The sequence below is a fragment of the Zosterops lateralis genome, assembly GCF_965231275.1.
Source record: "Zosterops lateralis genome assembly, chromosome: 6".
Lineage (NCBI taxonomy): Eukaryota > Metazoa > Chordata > Aves > Passeriformes > Zosteropidae > Zosterops > Zosterops lateralis.
In genome coordinates, this window is record NC_139761.1 from 1,951,794 (window position 1) to 1,976,740 (window position 24,947).

General features: G+C 52.8%; 1 protein-coding gene across 1 annotated transcript; it reads left to right on the forward strand.

The window, feature by feature from the left end:
• The first annotated feature begins 6,380 nt into the window (after positions 1–6,380).
• On the forward strand, positions 6,381–7,842 carry ARF6 (ARF GTPase 6). Its single transcript, XM_083862753.1, has one exon. It carries the CDS (start codon positions 6,664–6,666, stop codon positions 7,189–7,191), a length of 528 nt encoding a protein of 175 aa, XP_083718879.1. The 5' UTR covers positions 6,381–6,663; the 3' UTR covers positions 7,192–7,842.
• The last annotated feature ends 17,105 nt before the right edge of the window (positions 7,843–24,947 follow it).

Consider the following 24,947-nt stretch of genomic DNA (forward strand, 5'->3'; position numbering starts at 1 on the left):
TAAAAACCCCTAAATATTCTGGAATCAGGATATGCCAGGATGGTTTGTGTGGGAAAGGAGCTTAAATCCCATCCCATTCCACCCCTGCCATGGGCAGGGACACCTTCCACTATCCCAGGGTGCTCCAAGCCCTGTCCAAGCTGGCCTTGGACATTTCCAGGGATTCATAGGGAGCCAAAGGTATTGAAAACCTGTTTCAATACCTCACCACCCTCTGAATAAAATATTCCTTCCCAATCTCCCATCCATCCCTGCCCTCTGCCAGTGTGAAGCCATTCCCTTTGTCCTGTCCCTCCATCCCCAGTCCCTCTCCAGCTCTCCTGGAGCCCCTTCAGGCCCTGCCAGGGGCTCTGAGCTCTCCCTGGATCCTTCTCCTCTCCAGGGTGTCAGACTGGTTCTCCTGCTGGGAAAGGAATGAGGAAATGAAAGGAAATTAAAGTCTCTTCCTCATTTCCAGAGGGAGAAGGAGGAATACCTGGAGGCCTGGCCAGGGCTTTCTCCTGATGGCTCCTGTGGGATTTTATTGATTCTTCAGGCTCCTCAAGGCATTGTTTCAGCCCACTCAGGCTCACAGAGACCTGTCAGGACATTCTCCAACACCCTCTCCCACCTCCACTCCTCCATTCCATTAATGGAAGATCCAGAGATGTCTCTGCTGCTACTTGGAGGTTTCAGGTTCAGCTTCCTGCCAATCCCAAATCACAGGACACGGGGCTGAGACATGGATGGGAACCATCCCCACCCTCCCTGGCCTCAGGCAGGGATGACCAGGTGTCCTGGGTTGCAGTGTAGGATGTACACAAAGTATTTATTCCATCTCCATCCCCATGAGCTGTTGGAACCAGGTGGGGCAGTGTTTTCCCAGGCCCCTCCTTTGGGCTCTTCTGCTCATGGCCCATCAATGCCTTGCCCAGGACTCACAGGGAACTCCCTCCAGGAGCTCTCTCTGTTTAATGGGCCATCAAGGAGCCACTGCACGACTCCTCATCCCATTGGGAGATGCTCCCAATGCCCAGGGGGAGGAGCCAAGCATTCCCACCTGGAGAGAATCTGGGATTTGGGACAGGACAAGCAGCCCTGAGCCACTGGATTCCCAGAGGAGCAGAGCTCCCAGACCTTTCTGTGGGATCACTGTGGCTTCAGGAAGAGCCCCTCACCTGGACTGCTCCCCCCACCCTGCTCAGGGTGTGTTCTGACTCTGGCAGTGCTCCTTTGTGTTATTGCATTGATCTTATTTTATTTTTACCTTTTTACCTTTCTTTTTATTAAATTGTATTTCTGACTTGGAGCCTCTCACTCGTTTTGCTTTTCAGACCAGGACACCAGGCCAAGTGCTCTGGGAAAGGGACTCTCCCTGAGTCACCCCTGCTCAGGACACTCGGCCCATTGTGTCAGATATCGACGTGACAGATCTACCCCTGCAATGCCATTGTTGGCTGGAGGATGTCATTTGTTTTCACAACAGGAGAATTTATCTAACACGGATCCCAAGCCCGGACCATTATTATGTTCCCTTTTCCTCCCTTGGAAAGCCACAAAGGTCTTTGAAGGATCAGTCAACAGAGGATTTCCCATCTCTGCCAAGAGGGAAGTGAGGAAAGATGGGCTGCACCACATCACAACAGGCTTGGCCTGAAGGTCCAAAGTGACTGGAATTTGATTTATATTCAAAGAGATAAAAAATCTCTGATTGATGAGTATCGATTTCCTCGAGGTTTGGTTAATTGGGTGTGTTCATGTTGCTGTGACAGCACCTGGACCTCTGGTGGAGGGCAGAACATGGAAACAAATCCCAGGAAAACAACAAAGGCAAACCTTGGTACCTGCACCACCCTAAGGCTCCTTGTGGATAAGGAAAGATAAAAATAAGGAAAGATAAGGAGCAGCCAGGCCCGGCTGAGCTCCCACAAGGTCCCACAGGTATTTGCTGCCCTGTGTAACCCCTAAGCACTTTATAACCATAATTGTTTTTTACTCTCTGGGCTGTAAATCCTCAGCAGGTACAAGGGACATCCCCTCCACTGACAGCCAGTGCTCGTTTTTAAAACATTTACCTCATTTTTAAAACATTTACCTGGTTTTTAAAACATTTACCTCACTTTTAAAACATTCAACTCACTTCTAAAATATTAAACTCACTTTTAAAATATTTAACTCCTGCAGGCTACCCAGTAACTCACTGGGGATTGCCAAGGACCTGAGAAGGGTTTTAATTCTCAGGCAGGTGTGTGAAAACTGAACCTCTCCTAAGAGCTCACGTTTGTCAGGTAATTTAGAACATATTTGGGTATTTTAGGTGCTTTTTTGGGGGGTGTTTTACCTTGAGAATCAATCAGCAGTGTAAGGCTGAGCTATAAGGAGCAGGTAATGCCCAGAGGTGCATTTCTTTCCCTGAGGGTGGTTACAGGGAGCAGATTTATATCCATCCTGAGATGAAGAACCTGCTTTGCTCAGACCATCACACTTCATCTGTGGTGACAAATCCCCACCTCCACCTATTTGTTAAAAATAAGAACCCAAACAATTTCCCATTTTGCAGGCTGTGCTGTGTCCTGGCTCTCCCAGGTGAGCTGCACTGGGATCCCTCAGACAGCAAAGCCTTTTTTTAAAATTATTTATTTATTGCTTTACTAAAGTTATTTCCACTTGCTTCCTGTTTACCCTCCTTCCTGTGCACTTAGGGAAACCAAGAGGACTCTCCACTAAAATGTTCCAAAAGTAGGTGGTGCTCTGTCTCCAGCTTCTCCCCCGTTCCCTGCAGGGATTGACGTGCACAGAGTTCATTAGTGACTAATTTGAGATCTTAACTACCCCAAGTGCTGAGTGTTCAAATGGCTCCTTGCTATCTACCCTCCTAAAGAGCAGGAATAATTCCTTCAAAAGCACAAAATCTTCCCCTGGTGCACAGAGTGTGAGGTTGGGAAGTTTTCCTGAAGGGCAGGGAGGATCCTTGGGAATAAATCCCTGCACAGGTGGAAAAGCATTTTTTTGCCTGAGTGAATCCCATTTCTCTTCTGAGGAAGAATTCCTTACTGTGCAGTGCCCAGGCACTGGAACAGAGTTTCCTTCCCTGGAGATATTCCAGAACCAGCTGGACACAACCTGAGATGGCCCTGCTGGAGCTGGGGGGTGGCACCACCTTCCACCCTGAGCCACTCAGGGCACATCCCCACCTCAGTCTGGGATTTCTGTGGGATGATGTGCAGGTTTTGAGCTGTGGGTGATCAGGGAAAGATCAATTTTGGGTGCTTCCAGTGGGTCATGCAGAGGCAGAAGCTGCAAGCACAGCCTGGAACTGCTCAACTCATCCCTGGCAGGGAAAGGAGCAGGCAGAGGGATGGGAACAGGGCCCTGTGTGTGGAGCTCCAGTGCAGAAACTCTGGGCAGGAGTTGCACAGTTCCTGTCACTTTTCCAGGAGGGAAAGGACAGCAGGAGTTCAGCAGAGCTGTTTCCCAGGTGAAATGGGCAAAGCCAAAGCAGGCCAAGCCCTACCTGCACCCAGCCCCCAAAAAAGGCCAAGATTGAAGAGGAGAGACCCAAGGAACAGCAGCTCTGGGTGCAAAAAGGTGAGCAGATGATGGAAAGGGCACTCCCCACTCTGCAGTTCCTCATTCCAGGGGGTTTCACAGTGGGTGACACAGCTCAGGGAGCTGAGCCCAAACCCCACCCCGTGTGTTCCACCCCCTGTGCTTTATTTTCACTCGAGATTCACCCTCCTCACCCTGCTGGGTGCTGGGACAGAGCCCCAGAGGAGCCCTGAGCTCTGGAAAAGGAAAGCAGAACAACCTCAGCACAGTCACACCCTCCTCTCAACGCTTTGCACTGTCAGAACAAAGGCAACAAAAGTCATTTCCTGACAGCACAAAAAGCTGCTCCGAGGCTGAGGGAAGAACGACTGATTTGCTCATGGGCAAAAGAAGGATTTTAAAGCTCCTGGCATCACCTTTCCCGGCTATTTTGAACCTTTGTGGGCTCCTGCTGCCTGATTTACTGAACTCCCCAGCACAGAAATGGTCACACGGAGCAGAGCCAAGTGAAAACCCACCAATATCCACATCCTGAGGTTAATTTTAGCCCTGCAAATATTTACATCTCTGTTTAGATAAATATCCCAGGCTGGTGAGAGAGGAGCCTGAACCAGCTGCATCCAGCGGGGTCAGGGCTGGCTGGAACCCCCAATCCCGAATGATAATGAGCAGCTTTATCTGGTTTAATCACCAGAACAGTGAACTCTGGCAGTGGCAGCACAGGCAGGGACACTCCTGAGCCCTGGGGGCAGCAGGAGAGGCCATGGATTTGTGTTTTCTGTTTTCCTTGGCATCAGCAAAGCCTTCCTGGAGAACTCCTGCTGACAGCACAGAATCGTGGAAAATCCTGAGCTGGAAAGGACCTTCAGGGATTGTGGATCCAACCCCTGGCCCTGCACAAATCACCCTCTGGGGGAAGAGCCAGAACCTTTCCCTGATCTCCAACCTCAACCTCCCAGTTGTTCCTCACCAAAGGGTTTGATCCATTCATAATTCTGCAGTCTAGGAGTCCTGTTCCCTTAAAGACACCAAAACATTCCCTTTGGCAGCTCCAAGAAGGATTGGAACCATATAAATCAACCCAAAATTTGGTATTTTTGAAGGGAAAGGGGGAGATACAGTGAAGTCAATCCTACACAGGCTCAAGGGAATGAACTCCAGGAGGAGACCCCAAAGTGATGGAGTGAAGTGGTTAAAGGATTCCCATGGCAGGGCTGGGGGGAGATGGGTTTTAAGCTCCCTTCCAACCCAGGCCAGTCTGTGAGTCTGTGATTTTGGGGGATTTGTGTTCCAGGTGCCCCCACGAGCTCTGGAGCAGCCGCCAGCCCAGGCTGGGCTCTCCAAGCCCCGGCCCAGAGGAGCAGATAAATATTCCTGGCCCATTCCCGTGTCCCGGCCCCATTCCTGCAGTGGAGTGGTTTTGGTTTTATCAGTTTTATGTATGTGTTTGTTCCTTGTATTAAGTTCATTTTTATAAGTTGTAATGGTTTGCCCCATGTCACCCGTGTTCCACCCTTATTGGTTTCGCCCCAACCCCAGTTCTGTGTCAGTCAGAAGTTATCCAGCCCCTGGGCCTTATCTGTCACTTTGGGGTCTCTCCCAAAAGTCTGGAAAGTTCCAGTGAGGACCCCAAGTGATTGGACAAGACTTCAGCTGTCTCCCTACCCGAGTTATTGATTTGTTACAACGTGTGTCATTTACCTGCAGAGCCAGACCCCCTTGGGCCCTGATTTGTCCCCAGTTAAACCCATCCCTGAGTTCCTCCCCCAATAAAAGGTGTTGCATTAGGGGGTTTCCCGCTTTTTTTCCTTGCTTTTTCCCCTGCTGCTTCTGCTGAGGGGTGTCTGCTGGGGCAGATCCCCTGAAGAATAAAGCCAGCAGTTAACCCAGAACAGCCTCCTCTTTTTTCCTGCTGTCGTTGCTTCACTCCTTGGGGCAAACAAGAACTCACAGGGGTGGGTGAGGTTCATCCTGCTACCAAACCCTTCACTGTCGAGGTGTCAGGGCTGGCCCAGGCAGAGACAAGACACCTCAACACATTCCCGTGTCCTGGCCCCGGGGCGCGGGTGGGACACGGCCCGGCCTGTGTGTGTGGGGTGTGTGTATCTGTGTGAGCAGAAGCCGCCCCGCTCTGGGCTGGGCGGGCCCGGGCACCGCTCCAGGCCCGGGCAGGGCCGTGTCCCCAGCGCTGCTCCGCGGAGTTTCACCCGCTGGACTCGCAGGGAGTGACCCGAGACAAGGTGGAGTCACAAAGGCGGTGATGCACCGGTGACTCACGGCACGGCCGGGGCTGGGCGGGCCCGGACAGCTCATCCCGCCCCGCCCCGCCAAGGCAGGGACAACTCCCGCCGGCCCGGGCCGCCCCGAGCGCCGTGTGCGCCCGGCCTGGGGCACAGCGGTGATCCGGGGGCACCCACAGCTGCTCCGGGCCCCTGTGCCAGGGCTCCCCGCCCTCACTGACAGCGCGCCCGGCCCAGGGCGGGTTTTATCGCCCCGCTCGGGGCTCGGTCCCGAGGCCGCTCCCGCCCCGTCCCCCCGGGCGCGGCCCCTTTAAGACGCTGACGCGCGATCGCGTGGCGCCTCTCCCCACCGCGGCCCCGCCCCCTCCGCGCGCCGGCCAATCAGCGGCCGCTCCCCGCGCTTCCCGCCCAGCCGCCGGGGGCGGGGCGGCGAGGTCGGCGCATGCGCGCGGGGCGGGCGGGAAGGCGCGGGCGGAAGGAGGGCGGGGCCGCGGCGGGGCGTGGCGGGGCCCGCGCGGGCGCATGCGCGGGGCGGCGGCGGCAGGGCGGAAGCGGGCGCGGGCGCGCGCAGCCCCTTTCCGGCGGCGCGGGCGGAGGGAGCGGCGCGCGGGGCCCTCAGGTACGGCCGGAGCTCCCGGGCCCTCCCCGGCACTCCCGGCGCTTTCCCGCCGCTCCCCGGCCCCCGGGACCTTTCCCGCCGACACCGCGCCGGCACCCATGAGCTGAGGCGCCGCGGCGGGAGCCCAGGCAGCAGCGGGCGGAGCCGCCGCCGCGGGCCCGGCGGAGCAGCGGAGCCGCCTCCCCGCCGCCCCATGCGCGGCCCGCGCTGAGCCCCGCCCGCCCTTCCCCGCCGGGCCGGCGCTCGCCCTCTCGCCCTCCCTTGGATGCCGCCGAGATGGGCAAGGTGCTGTCCAAGATCTTCGGGAACAAGGAGATGCGGATCCTGATGCTGGGGCTGGACGCGGCCGGCAAGACCACGATCCTGTACAAGCTGAAGCTGGGCCAGTCGGTGACCACCATCCCCACCGTGGGCTTCAACGTGGAGACCGTCACCTACAAGAACGTCAAGTTCAACGTGTGGGACGTGGGCGGCCAGGACAAGATCCGGCCGCTGTGGCGGCACTACTACACGGGCACGCAGGGGCTCATCTTCGTGGTGGACTGCGCCGACCGCGACCGCATCGACGAGGCGCGGCAGGAGCTGCACCGCATCATCAACGACCGGGAGATGCGGGACGCCATCATCCTCATCTTCGCCAACAAGCAGGACCTGCCCGACGCCATGAAACCCCACGAGATCCAGGAGAAACTGGGCCTGACCCGGATCAGGGATAGGAATTGGTATGTGCAGCCCTCCTGTGCCACGACGGGGGATGGACTCTACGAAGGGCTGACGTGGTTAACGTCCAATTATAAATCCTAATGGGAGAGGAACTATTTAGTCTACAAAGAATTAAAGAAACAAAACAAAATAAAACAAACAAAAAAAAATTAAACAAAAATAAAAAGAAACAAACAAAAAAAAAATTAAATAACCCACGTGGCTTTCCAGAAGAATGATTCTCTACTGAAAAAAGTAAAAACAAAAAACCGCATCCATAGGATTATGATCACCTTTCTCCAGTTGCCACCCTTTCCTCCTGCACCCTTGGCTGGATTCCTGTTCTAACTCCTCCTGCTTGGCGTTAGGATGCTCTAACCTCCGAATGTGACACGAACACAGGCACTAGATGCTATGGCAGACTTCCAGCAAACAGGGGAAGGACACATTATAGACTTGCTAAGTAACTTTTTTTTTTCGATTTGGTTTTTTTTTTCGTTGGTTTTTTTTTTCCTTTTTCCTCTCGATAGCCCTTTGCTGGTTTGATTATTTTGGGGGATGTTGGGGGAGGGGGTCCATTTTCAGTGTATGCTTTCTGGGTCTACTTTTCTTTGATTATATATATTATTTTTTTCTTCTTCTTCTCTCTCTTCTCTCACTTTGCTGTAGATTGCTACTTTTTTGCATTCCTGCAGGATATGTTGCTAGGTCGACTTTCATCTAGTAAACTGAAAATTGTTGCTTAAAATCAAACCGCAGTCTGTCTTTTTATATTAAGGACTTTTTTTTTTTTTTTTTTTTTTTTTTTAAAGAGAGAAAAAAAAAAAAGTTCTGTTAATCTGTAACTAAACAGTGACTCAGTCTGGCTCCACGGCTCAGGCTAATGAGGGGAATTCTTGCCTGCAGTGGCAGAGAGTGGGAATTCCACCGTAACGGGCACCGGGAGATGTGAGAACTGCTTTGGAATATCAGCTGGGAAGTTCTGACCCATCCATCGTGCATGAGGAGGGATGCAGAACCAGCTCCCCACACCACATAGCAAACGAGGCATGAATGTAGTTCCAGGGTAGGCAACTGGGCAGGGTTTTTTTTTGGTTTTTGTCTAAAATGAGGTTTAGTTGCAGTTTTTTACTATTTGGTGTCGGTCCCCGGGCCGAGGCTCCTTCCAGCAGATGCAGCAATAAAATGTTGCAGCGAGTTTTGACTTTAAATCAGATGTTTTGGCAAAAGTCCAGCTCTGACTTTGCCTCTCGCTTCCATCTCAAGGCAGCTGGAAACACCTAAACCTTGAAAGGATTCCTGAGTCTTTCCAACAGCGAGAAGGAAATTGTTGTTGTTATTATTATTATTGTTCTTTTTCCCTGCTGGAGCCTCGCGAAGGGGCGAGTCCCGTGCCCGGCCCTGCTCCAGCCCGGGCCTTCTGACATCAGGAATGGCCATTTTGAGGAAATCACTTCTTGCTTTAGTTTTCCCAGGCTGGAGTGAGCTCCTGCAGCAGCTGGAGCCCGGCTGTGTCCCGGTTGTTGCTCTAGTCCTGTATGGACTATGTTGGAACCCTGAGGCCCATTGAGAAACTCCTAATGAGAGCGGGGAGGGGAGAGAGAGAGAGAATCGACGCTGAATGTAAACTTCCATAATTAGTTCTTAAAGGGCAAAGCAGCTCGTTAGCCATGTCACAGCCTGTAGCTGGGACTGGCCAATCAAAAACCCCACCCAGAGCGAGTATTTGCATAAAAACTCAATCAAGTATTAATTAACGCTGGGTGCACAAACTGTTAAAGCAGCTGGTTCTTATTCAGCCTTAAGGATTAACTTCAGATTTCCTCAAGGAGTTAAAACTCCCTTTGGGGAATTCTAGGAATGTATGCTACAAAACCAGAAGAAAATGGCTTTTATTTTCCTTTTTTTTTTTTTTTTTTCCTTAATTGTTTTCTCTTTTTCAAGAATATAAGTTTTACATGGAATTGGGGGCATTACACTACATTGCTGCAGTGGAGACTCTGCATGCTGAGTACCTTGTACATGGAGCTCTTACCAAAGATGTATGGGAAGATTAAAAATCCTGAATTCACTTCTGAAATCCAATGCTTTGGAGCACTTCAAAGTCCTTTTAGAGTGTGGTTCCAAAAAATAATAATAATAAAAAAAAGACTTTTCTGGATGTGGGTTGTAAAATGGGACTGGATGGGTTCTTGGTGCTAGAAGATAGAGCATTGATGGACTTTGTGAATCAGAGAGAGTCTGCAGAAGCTTAATGTAGAAATAACTCTTCCATCTCAGCCCTAAAGAAGAGGAAATGAGATTAGTTTCTTTTAATCCAAGGGTTTTTTTGCCATTGGAATATCATTGCTCTATTTTCTAGCTTTTTATTTTTCTTTTCCTGTTGCTGTAACTTAATGAACAGTGTGGTGGTATAAAAACTTCAAATTACAACAATATGGTTACTGTTTTCTTCTGGAGCATCAATAAAATAGCCAAGCACAAAGTAAATGCCTAAACTGGAAAACTTGAAGCTCTATTAATGGTTCTTGAACTTTCTTAAACCTATTCTCAGTCAACACAACTTCAATACCTTCATTTTTTTTTTTTTTTGTCTGAGTTGGTTTCCTGTGTTTCCAAGCGCTGGGGCAGCCTTTGCATTAAGTTGGCTTCACAATTTTGTATCCCCTTAGAAGTAACTTTGTAATTCTGTTTTGTAGGTGAAAGAAAATTGCTTTTTGCTTCTGGATTTTTTTTTTTAATTTTTTTTTTTTTTTTTTTTGGTGGGAGGGAGTGGGGAGGAAGAGATGGGGGAGACAAAAGTTACTGGAACATGTGGCAGAGCCGTCAACGACCGACGGCTGCGGCCACCGAACAAAAACCCCACAGGTTTCACTTCCAACACGCCCTTTCTAGGCTGTAGCTGGACCTCAGCACGAGGTAGTGGCTGTCAGTAGGATAAAGTGGGAATTCTGTACGAAACAAACCAGTCTGGAGTTCCAAGTGCATCGATTTGTGTTCGTGTTGAATTTATGGAGTTCAGTTTTGAATGGCGTTCAATCGTGTCCGACCAAGTGACTGAGTTTGTGGCCTGTGATCTCCCTGACTGAAGTACCCAGGAATTTTTGTGTTCTCAATATGGCTGTAGTGTTGGTAAAGAACTAATAAGCAGAAAATAAAGCAATTATACAGCGGAGCTCTCCTGGTATGTTACTTGTATTGAATTCTGAGAGAAGCAGAAAGGGGCAATCTGGTGCTGGAGTCGGGCGTTGTGCTGGCATAAAGAGGGCTCTGTTCTGGATCTCCCAGATTGGAAGCCTGGCTGTAATTCCTTTGAGAATTAGATGAGAGACTATTTTTATTATAAGTGGAAAAGGAGGATGCTGCTTTAATGTTCCCACTTCATTGTCAGGGTTCTCCAGCCTCGGTGCCAGCCCCACGTAACTTGGGAAGGTGAGAGCACAGAGGGACTGTCACTGCCGTGTTCCAGGGAGGAAATTCCCTGCAAAGGGGAGCCACGAGGCCAGTGTGGAACATTCAGGGATGGACAAAGGGGCTGATGAGTGACTAAGGGTGCTTGTGGAGTGACAGATGTGGCCTTGGGACTCTGTAGTGCCTGGATAGGACACGAGTGAGCCGATAAAAGGACTTGGGCAGGTGCTGGGGCTGCGGGGGGGCTGGGGAGCAGCAGGGTCTGGCTCCTGTGACAGCTGCCACCCCCTGGGACAGGCAGCAGGGACCTCCCAGCCGGAGCTCTGCAGGCACAGGGAACACAGGGGGCTCCAGGGCTGCTCCCACAGCTGCAGGTGCCAGGCCAGGCACAGCCCTGGAACTGCCTCCTTGTTTGCAAAGCTTTGGGAATGCTCAGGAGGATCATCCCTGCGTGTGGAATGAGCTGAGCTTTGAGGTCCCTTCCCACCCCAAGCATTCTGTGATTCCATAATTATCCAGCCAGGACCGTGGGGCCACCACAGCCACAATTCTCTGCAGAACCTTCCCCTTCCCGGGTGTTCAGGTTCTGCCTGGCTGTCAGTCCAGGGTGTGGCTGTGTAAATGAACTTACTCTGACTTAATTAAACTCCTCTGGAGCTTGGAGAGACAAGCAGGGGGAACCGGTGTCTGTAGCAGTGAGTCACATTTCAAAATGCCGGCGCTTATCGTGTCCCATCGGAGCGTGGTGAGCCTGGGACCAGACTGTGCCAGGGCTCTGCCCCCAGTCACAGGGCCCTGTCCTCATGGGAAGGCCTTGGGAAAAGTGTGCCCACCATTCCTAATTGGAAATTATTAATGCAAGTCCTTCCAAAGGAATGTGTCTCGCTTAAAAAGCGTTGTCAGAACAGCTGGGGAGAGCTGGTGGAGCTGAGGTGATCTCCCTTCTCACTGGGATTTGGGAATGGGGAAAAAGGCAGTGCCAGGAGCAGAGAACTTGCTGTGGATTAGGAAGCAGCCTCGGTGTGAACACTGTGACTCAGACTTCCCTCTAACACAAGTCTGTGCTTTTTATCTCAGATTTGCTTCTAATATCTGTCCAACCTGACAGGCTCAGTGTGGGCAATCTGAAATCCCCTCAGCTTTGGTGCTTTCTGGAAGTTAAAAAAAAAAACTTTCTTCTCGTCTCATGGGGAAGCATCAGCTCCCAGGGGCTGTTGGTGAGTGAGTGTCACCACCACTGACTGACTCAGTTCCTCTTCTGAGGTCCCAGCGCCGCTCGTGTTTCGGAATTAGATCTGAGCAAAGGCTCTCAGGGCTTCAGGCTGAGGTGGAGCCCCAAATCCATCTCCTTTTCAAAAGTGGGAGCACCCCGAGAGCAGCAGGATGGTGTAATTTTCACCCTGTGTCAGCTCTGGAAGGTGCAGGGGTGAGTCAGAGCTCTGTGGAAGGTGGTTTTTACAGGCGCGAAATGGGGTGTGCAGGGGGTTGTCCAGGAAGTGGCTCTGCTCTTGCTTAAGAACAGGTATCTCTGGCCTCCTTAAGAAAGGAGTGGGGGAAAAAAGTCAAGATGTGAGTCACTGCTGAGTCTCACAGTAGTTTAACAGGCTCTGGCCCTTGCTTTGCCTCAAGTTTTCCCTTCCAGAGGCTCCACTTTGCTCCTCTGTTCCTGGTTTTTTTAGTTGCATCTTCCAAGATAGCTTTAGTTAGGAAAAATGCTTCAGCAGGGTTTAATGGGTGTCCTGCGAGATGGAAATCGGTGATGCTTGGAAATTGGTAACACATAAAACACTTCAGCTTTGTTAGAGCAACCAGGTGGGAGCAACTCCCAGGGGTGCCACCAGCTCCTGGATCTCTACAGGATCCCTGTCCCCAGCTGCCTTTCAGTGGGTGAAAACTCCCTTGGGGGTTAAACAGAGAAGAGGAGGAAGCCAAGGTGTAGAAAAGATCCTGAATTCCTGGCTGTGAGGGTGATGAGGCCCTGGTGCAGAGTGCCCAGAGAAGCTGTGGCTGCCCCTGGATCCCTGGAAGTGTCCAAGGCCAGTTTGGATGGGGCTTGGATCAACCTGGGATAGTGGAAGTTGTCCTTGCCCATGGCAGGGGTGGCACTGGATGTGTTTTAAGGTCCCTGCTCGAACCATTCTGAGATTTCATGATTCTGTGAACTCCTAAAATTATCCCCATGCTTGTGCCTAGAATGGACTCCTTGTTTGGTTTTCCACTGCCTGGATCAGGCACTGGCTCTATCCTGAAGTTTCTGATGGAGCAGGAGGGGAGGTTTCCTCTCTCATCATTGCAAGGCATGAAAACCTGTGGAAAGCTGCAGCAAACGCTGCATTGCATCCAATTATTGTTGAGCTGTTTTATGAGAATGCACTTTTATTTCACATTTTAGGGGGAAAACCTCAAGCAGCCTCTGTAGTTACAAGAGAGTAGGACACGGGGTGGGCTGGTTGGGAAACCTCAGAAGCAAGGGAAGGAATTTCCCAGGATTACCCTGGATTTTTGAGAAGACCTCATTGCTTTCTTTGTGGATGATTCTCATCCCACCCGGGTCCATCAGAGGAAGGCACCAGCCTGGCTCATCACTGCAGGGGACAGAGAGGAGCAGAGGGAAGCATCCAGTGCCAATCCAGCCCCAGAAATACCTCTGCCATTCCTGCAAAGCTGCTACTGGGGAAGGAACTCATTCCATGAAGGCTGGGAGTTCCAGGGTCTGCCGTGCCTGGTGCTGACAGCTCCTAACTGGGCAGCACCGCTGGCTCTCTCCAAGGGAGACTTTGCACTTTGTGAGTGGAACGTGGGATTGCAAAGTCCCTGTGCTGTTGCTGTTTGTTATTTTTGCCCTGAGGAGCTCTGTACATTTTCCCCCAGGAAGCAGGAGGCTCCTGTGGAGCAGCACGAGCCCGTGGCTGGGGACCACCACACACCATTGGAGCGGGATGTGCCTGCAGTGAGATCCCATTAGCTCAACGTCTGCCAGGATGCCTTTCCCCACAGGGGCTGGATGAGGCTGGAGCTGACCCAGCTCTCCAGGAAGCTTTTCCTATCACTTACTTGTGGCTTGCAGGCTGTAACCAACCCCAGCACCCTCCTCACACTCACACTTTGGCAGGCCAGCAGGGATTGGCTTTACCTCTGCCTCCAAAGAATGTCTGCTCAGTGTTCAAATTCCATCCTCTATATTCTGGAGCTGCTCGTATTTTCAATATAATGAGTTTTTTGGGGCTGTGATGACTCAGACTGGACTGGTTTTCACATCAGCACTGAAAATAGAAGAGTTTGGGCAGGGAGGTGAGGGGCAGCAGCAGGACAGACACTGCTGGGTGTGCTCGGTGGCTCCTTGCTGCCTGACACAAAGCTTTGGGATGATCCTCCCTGGCATTTGCTCTCTGGAAGAAGAGCCAAGCCCAGCCAGGGCCGGTGTGGAAGCCGCTGGCCTCCGGCGCTGCCTCGTGGAAGGAGTTGAACGGCTGCCAACGAGCCGTCCCTGGATCTGGCTCATCTTACAACCTTGGACTCCTTAATGAAGCCCAAGTCCTGCAGCCCTTGCCTCCAAACATTTGGAATATGTGGCATTTGAGAGCCAGGGTCACCATCCAGCTCTGGCAATGCTCCTGGGCTGCTCCTGCTCTCTCCTGCAGCTCTGCTTTGGGTCTGCTCCTGGCCACGTTGGCTGCAGCGTTTCAGGCTCTTTAGGGAGGGCTGGGAATGTTGCAGGGAATAGAGCAGAGGTGTGTTCTCCTTTAAGGAACGCTGCCTGCAATCTCAGGATCTCAGCTCCTGCTGTACCTGTTTGGCCGATGCCTCACAGAGAAATCCTGCTCTGCATTTTCCCCTGGATGTGAGGTTACACTTTTACCCGCAGCACCAAAACTTCCCAGTTTTTTTTTATTTCATCATGGCCATTATTATGATTTTTGGAGGGGGATGCATCTCCCCACCAGGATGAACTGCAGATTTTCCACCTTGTTTGGAGTTGCCTGTGGGTTTCCCTGACCCAAGGCCTCCAGGTCAAAGCCTGGAATGTCTTGCCTTGATGTCACACTCACTTTTTCTCTCCTCACCACTCCAGTGCCCCCCCCAACCCCGTCCTGCCATGGGGGAGAAGGGGCTCCGCATCTCCTCCTTCCCCTCTCCAGCTCCCAGAAACGCTCCCAGTAGTGAAACTGGTTAATCCCGTTGGCACTGGAGGAGTGCTGGCATCCGAGAGGGATCTGTGGATTAACTGGTTCCGGTGTTTGCCAACTTCTCGGCAGCCTGATGCATTATTCAGCAGCCGGGCTGTTTTCGGGCCTTCGGAAAATCTGGAGCTTCCCAACACTTGAGGGTTTATGAATTGAGCTTGGATTGCCAATTAACCGCGGGCAATTAAACAGCAGAGCCGGAGCGTTTGGTTCCTCAGTCTGCAGAGGAGGCTTGGGGCACCCGCAGCTTCCTCCTGGGCTCTGTCCCACCTGCCAGAATCCGCCCTTGGGAAACCAGCTGCTATTTAAGGCATGGGAGCCTTGGACTCGTTTAACAAACACCTACCAACTCCCCGGCATTCCCAGGTTGCCAAAAATGTTCACGGCGGCATCGGGAAAGGCTCCGGGACAGCCGCAGCCCCTTCCCAAACCTGCAGTTCAGGCCCGAGCACTTGCAGATGGCAGATAAGGGAGAGAGGGAGAGGTGACTCAGGGAGATGAAATATCCTGCTGTGCCCGCCTCGTGGGCAACGATGGCTCAACACACCAAGGCTCCGTCATTCCTGCTTTTCTTTTGCCTCCAGGCAGAGGGAAAACCGGGAAAGGCAGGAGCTGTGGTGGCCCCTGGGGAGGCAGGGGGTGGAGGATGAAGGGACAAGAGGACAGAGAGGCAGAGCAGTGCCCGGGGGAGGCTCCAGCACATTAACATCCATCGGTTTCGATGGCAAAACCCGGATTGCCGCATCCTTTCCCACGCCGCAATCCCGCCGCTGACTCGGTGCCAGCAAAAGGCGCTTGCGGGGCCATCAGGTCCGAGACAACGATTTCCCATCTTCTCCGATTGTTGGAGGCACTGCAGAGTTGTCAGAGCCTGTTCCCCGTTTTGGAAACGTAATTGGAATTATGCAAATGCCGGTGCGGCACCGGTGAGTGAGTGACGCGCTCCTGGCCTGGGGATGGGCTGGTGGAGCATGGAAGGCCCATCTTATCCCGGTAAAAACAGGGGCTCAGAGCCCTCCTGCCGCAGCTCCTGAGCATCCCAGCCCACCCCAGTTCCTGCCCCAACACCCCCTGCTTGGAGCTGACACCATCACTCAGTGATCATCAGCCACACCGGTGTTGCCAAAATTCCTGATGGTCGGGGGACTGGAGGTGTTTTGAGGATGCTGAGGTTCCCAATGGCAGCTCGGGGGGTTGTTTGGTGGGATCTGGAGCACAAGGCTTGAGGGACTGGAGCAAGACTCGCTGTGAGGGTTGGGACACTAATAAAAGGGAGATTTGCTGGAGGAAAGAGGGATTTTGCCAAAGTAACAGCACTTCCCTCCCCACACCCATCTCAGCCTTTCCATCCGCGCGTCCCGCAGCGGTTCCTCTTTTAGTACTACGTCTCCTTAAAAAAAAAAAAAAAAAAAAAAAAAAAAAAAAAAAAAAAAGTAAAAAGTGTTGACTGCAGCTTTTCTGGAGGCTGCAGCGCTCCCGCCCCGGTGACTGCACAGCTCTTCCCAGCCTCCTTCCCGCTGCGGTTCCTGGGCTCAAGGCAATCTTTTCCGGGCTGATCGCATGGCCAAGGAATGTACGTGCACATACAGCGTGTCTGGAGTCAGTTAAGTGCCAACAGCCAGGCTTTTGGGGGAAGCACAGAGGAAAAAAAAAAAAAAACGATGCCAAAGTTGCTGCTTCCCCAAGTCCCTTTGGGTTTGGGATGTCAATCCGGCTGCCCCATCCCCGACCTCGGCGTCTCCACCCGCGTTGTGGGTGTGCGGCAGCGATTTCTGCCTCTCCACGGTCAATAAAGTCTTGGCCAAGTGGAACAAAAATATTCAATCCTGTTAGTTTGGAAGGTAATTCCAGCTAATATATAAATGGAGTTGGGAAAAATCCCCCCCCGTTGATCCAGCGTGGCCAACAAGCGCATCATCGGCGCTCCCCAGGGACGCTGCGGAGGGGGATGAGGGTAATTAACAAAGCAATTAATGCAAGATATGAAGCTGCTTCCCAAACACACAAGGAAATCCAGACTCCAGTTGTGCTGGCATTGCTTGTCCTGGCAAAGGCCCTGTCTGTGCTGGAAGGGGGGATGCACGTGGAGTGTGTGTTTGCAGGATCCATTTTCCAGGAGAAGCAGCAGGTTGGGGATTTGGCATCTTCCAGCAGGTCCCAAACTTCTCCATGAGCTTTGGTGGGATCTGTGCTTCTCCATCAAAACAAAGCTGGAAAAGGCCAACTGGAGCAGGAGGACCAGCAGCTCTTCGCAGCTGCCAGGGCTGGGTGATCGAGGGCTGGAGCTCCCTGAGCATCTTTCCAGGCCAGCTGCTTTGTCAGCTTGGAGCTCTTGGAAAGAAGAATGGGATGATGTTTCTGCAGCAGAGCCAACATCCAGCACGCTCAGCTTGGCTGCAGTCCGTGCGTGGGGCCATGCTCAGGCCTGGAGCTGGATGGAAATGCCTTTAAATGTGGATCTAAATCTATTTCTGTGCTGGGGGTGAACTCAGGGAAAGGGGGAGAAAACCCCAAAGACTGCTACTGGTTCCAGTTGCAAAGATTCATTCATATACATATATAACTATATCTATCTATATAAATATATTTATGGAAAAGTTTATCTCTATTTGTGTTGAATGAATCCCAGATTTAATGGATCAGATAAACCTGATGACACCACATGTTACAGAATCCCAGAATGGTTTGGTTTTGAAAGGATTTTAAAGCTCATCAGTTCCAACTCCCTGCCATGGGCAGGGACACCTTTCCTATCCCAGGTTGCTCCAAGCCCAGTTGAACCTGGTCTTGGACATTTCCAGAGATCCAAGGGCAGCCACAGCTTCTCTGGGCTGCTGGGGTTCATGGCAAGGAAAAAAAAAGGCTCTGATGTGGTTCCAAGTGCTGCCATGTGATTTCGTTGGGCAGACACTCCATCCTTTCTTGGTTTGTGGGAACTGGATCTGGGCATTTCTGCCCTTTCTTTACACGAGTGTGAAGCCTTGGGAGCACCTCCCCATCTCCCAGCCGTGTCTTCCCGGCACCAACTCCCCTCTTCCCAAAAATATCCCCTCCACAAGGCTCTCACAGCTCAGGCTGCCCCAGCAGCATTCTCAGGGCGTTGCCTGCGGGCCTTCCCACTGAATTATATATAACACTTGGGTTTGGGGTGGGATTTTTGGGAAGGAAATCTGTTGCCAAGCAATGGAGCTGTGGCCCGGCTCTCTCCTCCTAAACTGAGACTCAGAAGTGTGTGTAAAATATCTGAGACATCTCAAGTGGGGTTGCAGGAGGCCTCATCACGGGAATGTGGTGGAAAAGCTGCTGCTGGGGTTGGGAGAAGGTTTTCCTTTCGTTTTCCAGAGCCAAAGCTGGAAGTAGAGACTTGTTTGATCCCAGAGGAAACAAGAGATATGGGGGATCATGAGAAATCTCCCAAAGGTCCTGTGGCGAGTCCTCCTCATGGATTTACTCCCAGGACATGTCCCTGGACAGCAAGAATAAAAAACATTGGGTTTTCTCCCCATAAGGAAGGTGGGATCAGCCCCAGCAGGGAGATGTTGGGGGGTCAATCTCAGCACCACAAACTGGAGCACAAACTGCGGCACCCACTCGTCAATCCGTGGCACCCTCAGTGGGTGTGGATGAACCAGAGAGTCAATATTAACCCACACCCCACAGCTGTGGGGCTGGCAGTGCCCTTAGCCTCCCTGGGAAAGCTCCAGTGGGAATGACAGTGCCAATCCAGTGTCTGGCTTCATCCCGATGCCGACGAGCATCGCCCGCGCCGCAGCCCCGGCTGGGAGCCCCAGTTCCAGTTTTGCTCCAGGCCTGGAACAGCCCCACAGGAGGGTTTCAGCTGACAGCAATCCAGAGGGAGATGAAGTTTTCCTGATGTTTTCCCCAGCTGTTCAGCTTGGGAGGGAAATCCCACCGGCGTGCTTTCCTCATTAACCGCTGTCACATTTTCCAGGCAGAGCCGCGGTGTGCCAGGCGCTGATTTGCATCACCAGATCACAAGGATGTGACCTAATTAAATTTCAGCTCTTTTCAATATGATTTTCATACTCACACAGGATTTCTTTTTTCTTTTCTTTTTTTTTTTTTTTTTTTGACCTGTGGAACCAGCTGTCTCGGCAGGGATGTTTCAGGCTTGGAATGGAAGTGGAGAAAACATCTCATTTCCCTCTGGGAGCAGCTGCGGAGGCGAGCTCTGGGGTCTCTCCAAAGACTTTCTCTGCTCCCAAAGTTTGATTCACAAGAGTGAATTGTGTTATATTTACTTATTTATTTATTTTTAGGACAGATTTTTTTATTGTTATTATTTGTGCAGAAGGGAACATGTTAATCCCACCCCTCTTCCCATACAGATGGATTTAGGTCACGCTGGGAAGAGGGGTGGGAGAACCTGGAGTGAATCACATCCCTCCTGGAACAAACAACCTTCCCAGAGCTCAGCACAGGTGTCACCATCAAACCCCACCAAGGCCCCTCAGCACAAGGCAAACCCAACCATTCCACACACCTAGACCTCCCCAGGAGTCTTTTAATTCCCCTCAAAAGTTATTTTGAGTCTTAATTTTCCCCGGGGAGGGCCCATTCACCAGTGAGGGTAACACAGGAGGGTGTCCCAGCTGGTTTTTTGGCTGAACGAGCAGAATCCCCTGCGTTTTCCCGTTGCTATGGCAAGGGGCAGAGCTGGGATTTTTGTGCATGGGCTGGTAAATCCGGGCCCGTTCTGCACGGCTGATTTGCCCTCCAATTAATTAAGGGCATTCTTCACTTCCCCTCACAATTAACATAAAGAAAACCCAATTAACTCCTGCACAGTGGACGCCGAGCACCGCCTTGGGCAGTGAGAAACATCCCTGCTCTCCTGCAGGAAAAATCCAAAGATTGTCCAGCTGACCACAGACCCCACACTGGAGCTCAGAGCCTGTTCTGAGCCATCCCATCCCTGTGGAACCACCCAGTTCACCCTGAGTGAAATCACATCCTTGGCTTTGCCAGACCTCATGATGTTGGCTACGAGCTGGGAATTGGGGTGGAAAAGGAGATTTGGGTGGAAAAGGAGATTTCTGGCCATCCTCAGGCAGGCTGGTGCTCTTCCCACAGCTCTTGGGTGATCACTTCGCCAAGAGCCCGGAGCAAAGCAGGTACAAAGGGCACTTCTGATGCCTTGGTCACTCATCGTCCTTTTTACAGCTGAAGCCGTGAGTCTGGAGCAGCCTGGGAGCAGAGTCTGGGAGCAGAGTCTCTGTGTCCAGGGCATCCCCGCCCCGGTGGCCACACCTGCAATCGCTGCCATGAGGTGCAGCAGGTATTTCCTGTTCCAGGACTGCTCCGACCTGCCCCGAGCAGCTCCTGCCTCTCCCGGCCCTCCCAGCTGGATTTGGGTCCTGCATGACCAGTGTGGCTGCAAGGACGAGCTGTGCTCTCTCCAGGCTCCCAAAATAAATATGGGAGGAGGGAGGGGATGGCGGTGCCCTGCCAAGATAAAGGGTGAGCAGTGACATGGTCTGAGCTGGCTCCTGCTGCTTCACCAAATCCTTGGGATTTGCCCCCAGGATTTGCCTCTGGAATTCCCACAGTGCCACAACGTGCTGAATTTGCCTCATCCAGGGGATGCCTGGTCTCTGAACAGGGAGGTGGCTTGGTGACTTCCAGCTATGTCACTTTCTCACCTCCACTGGCTTCTGAATTTTGGTTTGGTTGGATAAACCATGCTCTGGTTTGTTTATCAGCTGCCAGATGACCTGGAGCAGATCCAGTGTCCTCCCCGAGCTGGGAATTGCCAAAAACCCCAAGTGCTGGCACCACCAAGCCTTTTTTTCTCCTACATTTTTGCTAGTTGAACACTTTTTAGGTGTTTGTGTCCAGTGCACTGGGCAAACCCTGGCTTTGGGTTTGGACTGGGTTTGGATGAGCAGCCTCCTCCCTGCAAAGGCACCTGGAGCATCCTTCATTTCCAGCACCGAGCTCTGAGCCTGAGGAGAGACGGAAGTGTGTCCATGCAGGGGGTCAATCCCATGTCCCCCACCTTCACATTTTGAGTTCTACCTTCCCAGGGCCCCTGCCCAGGGCCACCCACGGAGCTGTGACAAAGCCATCACACCAACCACGATGACACCGACTGCAATTCCTGAAGGTCCAACCCCGACCACGACATCCAGCCCTGTCCTCAGCCCCTGCCAATAATCCCCGGGGACAAAAGACCCCGAGGGCAGCGCCCGCCCCCGCCTGTAATTCCTCCCCTTCACCCTAATCCCCGGCCCTTCTGTCGCAGCGGCCAAATCCAATTAACCGTGCAAGGATCGCGCTCCACCAGCCTTCAAATGTTCAAATGCAGCCGCGGGAGCCCTTGGGATGGGTGGGGTGGCAACGCTGGGGGTGGAGGAGCCATCCCTGCCTTGAGTAGGGTTTATTCCCCCCCAAAAAAGACTTTCTGAGAGCAGGGAGTTGTGTCTGGGACCCATGGCTTGTTGCTCTGCTGAGGATGACCCTTTTTTCCCATTTGGATTGGTTGTGGTAGCAGCTGCCAAGGCCCCACTCCAAACATCCACGGGGGTCCCACTCATCCTCCAAGACTTAATATCCACTTGCTCAGGGTTTGCCATGAGCCTCTGACCTCTCTTTCACATGTGGTGGCAGAGGAAGATGCTCTGGTCCACCTCCAACCTGGCATGGAGGATGGCTGGGGATTGGAAGGATGTTCTCCAACCTGGCCACACTCCCAAGCGTCCCAAGTTTTGTTTTTTTTTCCCCATGATCTTGTTTGCCAAGAAGAAAAAAAAGACTCATCATGGAGGTAGCACAATTTCAGGACAGTCCCAGTGAACCCCCACCAGGACCAGAGTGCAGCCCAAGGGTTTGGATTTGCAGCTTTTGCCAGGCTGAACTCAAGCTGCAATTGGGATGTGAAATCAGGTAATTCTGGCATGGTGAAGTTCCTGGGATAGAAAGGAGAAGGGAGGCCAAGGGGAACTGGAGGGTGCAAAGGCAGCAGAACAATGAGGAAGGGCTTTGGTGGGGGCATGGAGGATGTGCCAGGGAGACACTGCTTTTCCAAGAACACATTGAGTAAAATGTGAGTAACTGTGGTTGGCCCCAGGAGCTGCAGAAGGACCAGGCTGGGCCTTAAATGAGGCGGAGAAACACGTGGAAACAGAGGTTGGGTGCAAGGGGATGAGGTCCAACCGGCCAGGGGACGGCTTCAGGCAGCACACTGACCACTGGCAGCTGCTCCCACACCTGAGCTAATGTTTAGCTTTGGACTTTGCCAAGTTGTCCAAGGGGCAAAGGAGGAGGAGGAGGAGGGCGGGTGACCCAAGGGGGGTGGAGGGTGGCTGTGAGCTGGGCCAGTGCCCAGGGCTGTCACTCCTGCACGAGCTCTGGCTCACAGAGAGACATTTCTGAGGGTAGTTTCTTCTGGTTTGGTCCTGGTTCAGCAGGACATTCCCTGTCAAGGCCTTGCTGAGCTCCTCCATTTAGCTCAGCCCTTCCTGATGTATTTTATTCCAAACACATCGAGCTCCAGACAACATCTGCACGGGCTGCACTGAGGGGACACTGTCGTGGTCAGGGTGAGGAGCCTGGTGGCATCAGTGACAAGGCTGCAAACCTGTCCCCAGGGCTGAGCACATCCCATTGGCCTGGATAACCCACCCTGGCAGGTGCCTCATCTCTATTTAAACCCCCTCTCCTGGGATGTAATTAAGGACGTGCCTATTAATTGCTGTGTCACATCAGCACGAATCGTCCCTGTCACCACCGCTGCTCCCTGGGCAGCTCCCACTGGACCATTGCCATGTGTCTCCTCTCCATCCCCACTACCTCACCCTGCAGCTTCACATTTTGAGTTCTGCCTTCCCAGGCAATTTTGCACATTCTCCAATCCCAGATTATTCTAATGACACCGTGGAAAAGCTAAAAATAGGAGGAAGGCATTTTCTGCCTCTCCCCCTCCCCAGCCGCCGTCGGGAGCGCGGGGACGGCACCGGCAGCAGGAGCCTCTGAGGTGTTTGCAGGGAGCGTTTGGAGAGTATCACACCTCCCCTTTCCTTCCCAGCCCTGGATCTTTAAATATCTGGCCCAAATCCACATGAGCCTGTAGCTGCTTAACTCCTTCCTTGCACTCAAAATCCAAACTGGGCACCTGGATGGGATGGAGGACGTGGGGTGGTGGGTGCAGAACACTCCTGAGTGAGCCAAACTTGCAGGAGTGACTCAGCCATGGTGGGGGTGGTGGAATCCTCTTGGCTTCCCTGGGGAACTCCTGGCTCCAGTGGGAAGCTTCCAGCTCCAGTGGGATTCACAGAGCCCACCTGTCCCATCCCACTTGATTTCCTCTCCTGCCAGGGCTCTTGGATGTCTCAGAGTCCTGCATGTGCCAGAAAATGCTGTGGGAAGAAACATCTGAATCCACACTGCTCTCCCTAAAATGCACATCCCAAAAAAGTGGTGTACTCACCCAAAAATGGTGCACTCCCCAAAAAAGTGATGCCCTGCCCCAAAACCAGCCATGCTGGATTTAGCACCTGAACACGCTCGGCAGGGTGAAGCTGCAGCCTGGGGGCAGCTGTTCCAGGTTATTTCTGTTTTTTATTTTACTTAAGGCATCCTATGGGATCCTGCACTCAACAAGGCTGAGCTTGGGAATCCATAGGGAAGTGTGGACATTCCTGTCCATGATCCTGCCAGCCCTCAGAGCCCAGCAGGCATCAGCTGGGTCAGGCTGACACTGCTGGGCTGGGCAGGGGGAGCAAAACCCACAGAAAACTGTCACCAACTTCATCCACAGCTCCAGAATGGATTCCCAGAGCCTGCACTGGGGATGGGTCCGTGCACCACTCTGGGCATGGAAACTGGAGCTGCCATGAGGACACAGAGGCATTGGAGAGGCAGGGAGCAGGGACAGGGACACTGTTCATCCTCCTGGGACACAGAGATCCAAACGGGAGGGGGACTCAGCGCCTGCTCCAGGGGTGTCAGGCCAGGCTGGTGCCGATGCTGGAGGTGGGATGGGCTGGGGAGGCCGGGCAGGGCGGGAGGAGAAGCAGCCGCTCGCTGCCCCGCAGGGGGAACAGAAAGGCCGTGAGCCGGTGGCTGCCACGCGCCGGGGATTGCGCTGGAGCGGAGCAGAGACGGATGAGTCAGAGGATTCGGGCACAATGGGAAGCGCGGGCTCAGCACGGCCGGGGACACGCAGAGACAGGGATGTGCCGGGATGGGGCTCAAAGCTGCCGGCGCTGCATCACCCCGAGCAAACCTTCCTCCGGGGCAGACGCGGAACAGAGGGGGAAAAATGTGGGGTTTTTTCTGCTTGGAGAGGAAGGAAACGGGTGAACTCATGGAGAGGGCTCTGCCACGCGTCCTCCTGGCCACGGGGCCGTCCTGCACCTCCCAGTGGCGCTGGCAGGGGACCAGGGACCACATCCCAGTCCCGCTGCTTCCTCATGGCACCCCCGCTTCCCTCCTGCCCACTGCTGCCTGCTCACTTCCGCAGCCTTGCCCACTTTATAAGTTTCCTTTTTTTATAAACCCCAAAAAAGCAGACCCAGGAGAACAAGAGGAATAAAGAGACAGCCAGGTCTGTTTCACCTCCTGATCCAAGTCACCCCAATTCCCCACGGAAGCTGGTGAGGGCAGGAATAACAGGCACAGGATAATTACAGGGCTGAAGATGGAGGTGCTGCCTGGGCATGAGGTCCCACAGCTCACAGGGATGGGAGAAACCTCCCATGGCAAACCTGGGGTGGACTCAGACTTCCATCCCACAGGGGAATTTGGGAAACATCTTCCAAAAATGTCTCCACAGGCCAAAACAGTTTGACAGAATTTCAGCCACTGCTTTCTCTGCTCGTTGTTATCTTTCTTTCACTTCACACGGGATGGTGGCTGGGAGAAGCTGATCCTCAGGAGACACTAAATTTGGACACAAATGTGGACCACCATCACCCTGGAGGTCCTGGTCACTCCCTGGGGCTTGGACAGCCACAGGTGTAGGAACAGGAGCTCCAGGGCCTCTGTGCTGCACAAAACTCATGATTTGCATGGCCTCAGAAAAGAAACTTTCTTCTTTTTTTGTTTCAGGATGTGAAAGGAGACCACAAGGCCGCGGTCCCACGGCTTCCCCAGCCCGGGCTGACAGGACACTGCACCAGCAGTGAGCAGATCAAAGTGACACCATTTCAGAGGGAGGGCTGGGATCCCTCTCCTGGCATCCCACACTCATGGGGCAGTGCTGGGAACATGGGCCAAGGAGCCACATCCACACCACCACTG